Source organism: Lineus longissimus, chromosome 6 (assembly GCF_910592395.1).
Source record: "Lineus longissimus chromosome 6, tnLinLong1.2, whole genome shotgun sequence".
Taxonomy (NCBI): Eukaryota; Metazoa; Nemertea; class Pilidiophora; order Heteronemertea; family Lineidae; genus Lineus; species Lineus longissimus.
In genome coordinates, this window is record NC_088313.1 from 12,333,645 (window position 1) to 12,340,849 (window position 7,205).

The 7,205-nt window shown below is 45.7% G+C and overlaps 1 protein-coding gene across 1 annotated transcript; it reads left to right on the forward strand.

Annotated features, from left to right (window-relative positions):
- The first annotated feature begins 1,881 nt into the window (after positions 1 to 1,881).
- LOC135489978 (uncharacterized) lies at positions 1,882 to 2,991 on the forward strand. Its single transcript, XM_064775618.1, has one exon. The coding sequence runs from the start codon at positions 1,882 to 1,884 to the stop codon at positions 2,989 to 2,991; it is 1,110 nt and encodes a 369-aa protein (XP_064631688.1).
- The last annotated feature ends 4,214 nt before the right edge of the window (positions 2,992 to 7,205 follow it).

The following is a 7,205-nucleotide window of genomic DNA, read 5'->3' on the forward strand; positions in this document are numbered from 1 at the left end:
CGGAGAGCAAAATCAACGCTCTCGCGCCATCAAGTGTCGATCAAAAAGCGCAAACACTGTCAACCAAAATCGTCAATGTGAACTCGGATAAGGATACCGAACATTGGCATATCAATCAAACCGTACTCTTGGAAACGGGACACGTTACCCTAAAGAATGAGGAAAGAAGCGTCAAGGCCGGGCTCATGATGGATCGAGGCAGCATGAGCTCATACATACGTCGGAAAATAGCACAAAAGTTGAATCTACGTTCAAAAGGAGCGCAGTCACTGTACGTGAATGGATTCGGAGGTCACTCATCAAAACGCGTTTACCAAATTGTGGATGTAATCATCAAAACTTCGGACGGGGACAAAGTAATCGATGCATTGGTTACTGATGAAATTGTCAAGCCTATCAGCCAGCAGAGATGGGGGGCCTGTCTCGATTACGATACATAGCCGAACATGAAACCAATCTAGCAAATAACTTCACTGAAGACCCGTTCATCGTGGACTATGTATAGTACCCCCAGGTATATGGCACGGCTTAACCCGCCGGCCATGAGGGAATTCCTTTATGGCCCAGTGGTTGGCGCGTTGGCCCCAGAGTGGAAGTTAAGCAACGTTGAGCGCGGTCAACCTTTGGATCGGTGACCGGCGCGTATAATATATCTGGCAGACCTTCCCACGCGATGCGAGCTCTGGATTTGTAGTTCGGTACTGAGACGCATGAAGCCCTAAGTAGGATCGCGGACGATCCATCCCTGTCCGAAGGGGGAATGATGTATAGTACCCCCAGGTATATGGCACGGCTTAACCCGCCGGCCATGAGGGAATTCCTTTACGTGGTTGGCAGTGGTTGGCGCGTTGGCCCCAGAGTGGAAGTTAAGCAACGTTGACCGCGGTCAACCTTTGGATCGGTGCCGGCGCGTATAATACACACGCTTTCGAATTTCTGGAAAATCGCATCATAAAGGGTGACGGTCCAACTGTACAATTCTCTAATCTTGGATGCTTTGTTTCGGGTAGGCTTAAACCACAGAAGCCGCGTACCGTGCTCACGGCCGGTAACACGGAGGACAACGCCATGGACTGCTTCAGGGAGGACAGTCAAATCGATCACTTGGAGAACTTTTTGCGAGCGAACGTTCTCAGCGAATCAGGGATGACAGATATGGACTACGAAGATAATTTCAAAGAAAAGTACATGGAAAGGATACAATTTCGGGATGGACATTACTACGTGCCACTACCCTGGAGACCAGATCACCCGGAGTTACAGAACAATTACAACACCTGCAAAGGAAGGATAAATCAAGTAATGCACAGATTGCGTAAGTTGAACCTTGTCCAAGCCTATGTTAATGTTATGAAGGAGAACATATCCAAGGGGTACGTCTCAGAAGTCACCACGGCTCCCACCTCCCGCCTTGATGAAGGGTTTTTTCTGCCCCACTTTCCAGTTTTCCGAGACAGCGAAACCACCCCACTAAGGATTGTTTTTGATGCGAGCTGCGGCTCACCTTCCCTCAACTCTTGCCTGTATGAGAGACCGAACATGATTCAAGCTCCACCTCTTCCGCACGAAGAAGATAGGGCCGACATCGCTAGGGCCTTTTTGTCAGTTCGTCTGCTCGAATCAGAACGTAAATTTGTCAAGTTTTTATGGTATAAGGACAATGATGTAACCAAGGGACTCGTACCATACCACTGCAACACCGTAATCTTCGAAAACGTGTCAAGTCCATTCGCGCTAGCTATTACGCTGCACAAACACCTATCTGCTTTCGATGGCAAAGTAGCCGAGGACATGAAAGAAAAGCTTTGCATAGACAATCTGCTCACCGGGGTTACTGATGAAGCTGAAGCATTGGAATATTATACACAGTAACGAGACATTATGAACAAAGGATCATTTCTGCTCAGGCAATGGTCCAGCAACTCGCCAAAGTTAAGCGCAGTAGCGGAAGCGGATGTTTCGAACGCCAAAGATGAAGAGGTATCGGTCTTGGGGTTAAAATGGCACCCAGAAAAGGACACATTGTCGATCGCACGCAAGATCAAGGAACAACCACGCAGCAAGGTAAACACCAAGCGCACCGTTACGTCAGAATCAGCTTCAGTATTTGATCCGTTGGGATTTTTAGGACCACTACACGTTCCCGCGAAATCATTTGTGAATCAATTATGGCAAGCTGGCAAAGATTGGGATGACAGGCTTTCCCTGGCCGAAAATAAACAATGGAGTAAAGTACAAGTATCACTCAGCAGAGCCCACGAGATAAAGATTCCAAGATGGTTAGTCGACGACGCCACCCAACCGCTAGATATCATCATTTTTTGTGACGCTTGTCCGACCACAGCCGTAGGATGTGTTGCATACGCGAAGCAAGGCACACGCGTGGGACTAATTGGTTCAAAGAACAAGATCGTGTCACAAAAAAATGCCAAACAAACTGTTCCAAAACTAGAGCTAATGGCTATGGTCATGGGGGCACAATACGGAGAAATATTACGCAAGACATACGCCAAGGAGTGCTTCACCATCGACATCACCTACGCAACAGATTCAGAGATCGCTCTCTATTGGCTGAAATCCGAGAAAAAGTTAACACCCTTTGTAATGAACCGCGTCAACTTCATCAGAGAGAAATCTGACAGCAACAAATGGTATCATGTAGCGACGAAAGAAAATTCGGCGGATATCTTATCACGTGGCGCTACCTACGAGGAACTGCAATCCTCCACATGGGAAACTGGTCCAGTTTGGCTCAAGCAAGACAAGTGCGAATGGCCGTTTGTTGATGTATGCGACAAACCCAAGAACATTAGAATATCGTTAGCCGCAAGTCTAGAAATAGACAATATATTCCAGACACGCGATGCTGGTAACACAAGTACCCGCCCCGATCTCCAAGCGGTGATTGACATTTCCAAATTCAGTTCTTACCAAAAGCTGCTTAGAGTCACAGCCCTCGTAACGCGAGCCAGGTATCAGAGAAAGGAATAAACTGTCTGCTGTGGATATCGCTAAGGTGGAACGCACGTGGATAACACACACCCAACGAGCCCACTACAGCCCGGTGTTGGATTATCTTAATAAGGAGAAACAAAAACTTCCGTTACCAAAACGCCCGTCAATCATCAATCAACTCGGCCTACTAATAGATGAGGATAACATCATTCGCTGCGGCGGGAGGATCAGGAATGCGGATGTAAACACTGCGAGGAAAGATCCCATGCTGCTTCCAGGAACGCCGGGGACTTCACACCTGACATCTCTAATCATCACACACGCGCACCATACGGCGACACACTATGGGGTAGGAATTACCATGGCAGCACTGCGAGAGAGATTTTGGATTACATCAATGCGCTCAGTCGTCAAGAAAGTAATCAACCGATGCGTCGTCTGCAAATTGGTTGCAGGGCGGCCATATTTACAACCTAAGGCACCTCAACTGCCAGAATTTAGGCTGAATGACATTGTTCCGTACATGTCCACCGCCATAGATTTCACCGCGCACCTGTATGTGAAAGTTGGGAACCAGGACCATGTTAAAATCAAGGATGCGCATAGAAAGACGTACACTGTTCAGAAAGCTTACGTTTGTTTGTTTACGTGCTGCACTACCCGAGCAGTACATCTCGAGATAACACCAGACCTAACAGTTGGGTCATTTCTCAGGGCTTTCAGACGCTTTACATCGACACACTCGGTGCCCAGATTGGTTTACTGCGATAACGCCAAAACCTTTACTTGTGCGGAAAAATAATTAAAACGCCTATACCAGAACGTGGCAGGAGAAGAATGTCAAAGACAATTTGCGAACAAAAGGATAGCATTTAAATATGCCCCCGTTCAAGCTAGTTGGTTTGCTGGGGTCCACGAAAGACTCATTGGAGTTAGTAAATTAGCAATCAAGAAGGTTCTTGGAAAAGCGCTAGTTCCAATGGATGAACTTCAAACCGTCGTCAAGGAAATACAATCCGTCATAAACAATCGCCCGCTGACTTATTTGTCATCGGATCCACATGAACTGAAAGCAATCACACTGAACTGTTTGATATATGGACACGAACGCTATATCCTACCACAGGAGGAAGTTGAAATCGGCGATGATTTTGACCCTACATACGGTGGACGTGATGCGATCGAAAAATGGGCACATAAGCGCGCGCTTCTACTGAAAGCATTTCGTACCAGGTTCTATGATGAATATCTTGCGGCACTTCGGCAACAGCATACTTACGAAACTAGGAAGCAATACGCGACGGGTGACGTCATACGCGAAGGGGACGTCATACTGGTACACGAGAAGGATCAACCAAGGATCGAATGGAAACTAGGCGTGGTCGAGGAACGTCACTGTGGATCGGATGGACTAACCAGGGGTGGTGTTCCCGAAGCCATCGTTAGCGTAACGATGTGTTACGGTATCGTTAAGCCATCGTTAAGTATGCGTCCCGGTGCCCGAAAGGTTCGTTACGTTTAACGACATCGTTAATTTAACGACAGCCCCAGAGCTGTCGTTAGACCATCGTTAAAAATAAAAATCCTAGACTGGCTCGGTTCGCGTGAAATTATTGGTGTATTCTCGGTTATTCAATTCTTTGCGTAATTACTTTCTATTGTAGAATACAGTGTTGATCCCAGTTATACATTAGCTATATATCTTCACAGTGTCACCGGTCCATTTAGTGTGTGCAATGGCTGCTGCATATCTACTAGTGCAAAATGGGCAAGATGGACTAGACCGACGCAGGCAAGTTACTCCACGGGAATATCCTGTCAGAGAAAATCCTCTGGAAACCATGATTGACGCCCAACTTATAAAGAGATACCGGATGGATCGGGCCGGCCTCCAATATTTGTGTAATGAACTACATGACGACTTAGCAAGGCCTACTAAACGGTCTAACGTTTTGTCCGTTGCAGTGCAAGTCTGTGCAGCTCTGAGATTCTTTGCAAAAGGGAGTTCTCAGGATGTCACCGGAGACACGTTGAAAGTAAGCCGGTATTCTGTTTCACGGTGTGTGCACACAGTATCCGGTGCGTTGATTGAGCGTCTTCTTCAAAGACACATAAAATTTCCGAGGGACATCGCTGATCAGAGGCCAGAGAAGGAGGCCTTCTATCAAATTCGACAATTCCCAAATGTTCTTGGCACTGTTGATGGTTCTCTGGTACCAATCATCGGGCCCCATATTGAAGGACACTTGTATATTTCCAGAAAGGGTACTCATGCTATCAATGTGCAGGGTGTCATTGGTCCAGATGGAAGGTTCTTTGACGTTGTTGCCCGATGGCCTGGGAGTACGCACGACTCCTTCATCTGGAAAAACTCGGGCTTGTGTGATGAAATGGAAAACAATAGGATAAAAGGTGGATGGCTACTTGGGGACAGTGGCTATGGATTAGCCCCTTGGCTCCTGACTCCAATCAGAAATCCTATAAACAGGGCTGAGAAAGCATACAATAGGGCTCATAAATCCACACGGGGCGTGGTTGAAAGGGGATTTGGAAGGTGGAAAATGCGCTTTCGATGCCTACATAAGACGGGTGGCTGTTTGATGTTCTCACCACAGCGATGTTTGAATGTTATCATTGCAACTGCCATTCTACATAATATTTGTATCGAACGGAATACTCCTCTTCCCCATGACGACGACAATGAACAATTTCAGATGGATTATGATGATGACAATGATGACGCTGTGGTCGGGGATGATGCTCGAGTACATGCCGCAGGTGTGAGAGTTAGAAATGAACTCATTGAAGGCCATTTTACCAGAGGATGAACTACATTTATTCCAGAAATATACAAAATCTTACTGCAACAGAGACTAACTGCTGAATCGTGTTTAAAACGTTTACAACGTGAAGGTTGAGGAAACCAATGATGAGCATAAACAAATATTAACATAAAATAAAATTATTGGTTCAACCTGTATTCAATTGTACTGCTATTACATGTATGCCTCGGAGGCTTATAATAATATTCAGTTCATCTTTGATGAAGCTTTATGATTTGGGTGACTACCCATCTTTTACCGTAAATGTTCTTGCGATGATTGCTATCGCATCACTAATTGTGTCACTGAATCCATCTTGAGACAAAAAAACAGAACGTAATGGTAGTGTCACTACATTATGCTATTCGCACCTTTGCAATAGGAATGATGATCTGACTTTGGAGTAACATTACCCCGTGCTTTTTAACACAGGAAGTCATGGCAGCAACAACTGATTTCGGAAGTCATATTTCCCAATATGAGGGAAGAAATGAAACGAGACATTTCAACTAGTTATAAAGTACCGATTAATTGTATATTTTCCTCAGCAGTATTAAGAGGAGAGCGTATTTAGTTCATTGCATTTCGTGATTCAATAGATATGTTAGACTCTAGAAATCAGATAAAGGTTTGTGACAGAGTGTGTCCTAGCATCTTGCTGAATTACTTCTTTAGATGATTTAATTTATAAATCCATTAGGGAGTAGCTGGTTTCGTTATTGTTATCCGTCCCAGCGAGGAATTTCTCCAACAATACAAGTTTCTGTTTTTCAATCGCAAGTCGTTGTTTTTCTAATTCTAAACGTTCCTTCTCAACAGAGAGTCGTTCCCGTTCGATTTTCACAAGTTCCATGGATGTATCGTTGCTTGTGGATTTAGCCGTTACACGTTTCACCGATGATTTCGTAACGCTACCCTTCGGTGTCCCAGTGGCTGCACTTGGTTTTGGTTTGGTTGTGGTAGCGGACGAATCAGCAGACAGCGGCGGTTTTCCCTCTGGAATTCGCCGTGCCCACGGGGACTTTGGTTTGGCTGGCGCAGGGTTATCTGATTCAGCTTCATCACCAAGATTACTGCTGCCGAGAAATCAGAACATTGCACCTCTTGAGAATCAGAATCTTCATTCGGAGAGTCAAGTTCATCAAAATGTAGCGTAGCTGACGATGAGTAAGTTGAAGGTCTAGCAGCGCTGTCGACTCCTCTTTTTATCCCATGTGACAACTGTGTTGAATACACAGATGTATCAATTCCACCATCTATCCCTTCTGTTGCTGTCTTTCCTATGACCATCAGAACCTTTCGCTCAACCTCGTTGATGCGCACATCCTTAGCTTTCCCACCGCCCGTTTTAGCGATTTCCTTTCTTTGCAGAGTATCTTTTTGCTTGGTCATGTAACCCGCACTTGCCCAGTCTCCGACCACCGTGCG

What these genes read in the sequence shown, in the direction of transcription:
- LOC135489978 (XM_064775618.1), top strand. Translation starts at nt 1,882, where the DNA reads ATGAACAAAGGATCATTTCTGCTCAGGCAATGGTCCAGCAACTCGCCA.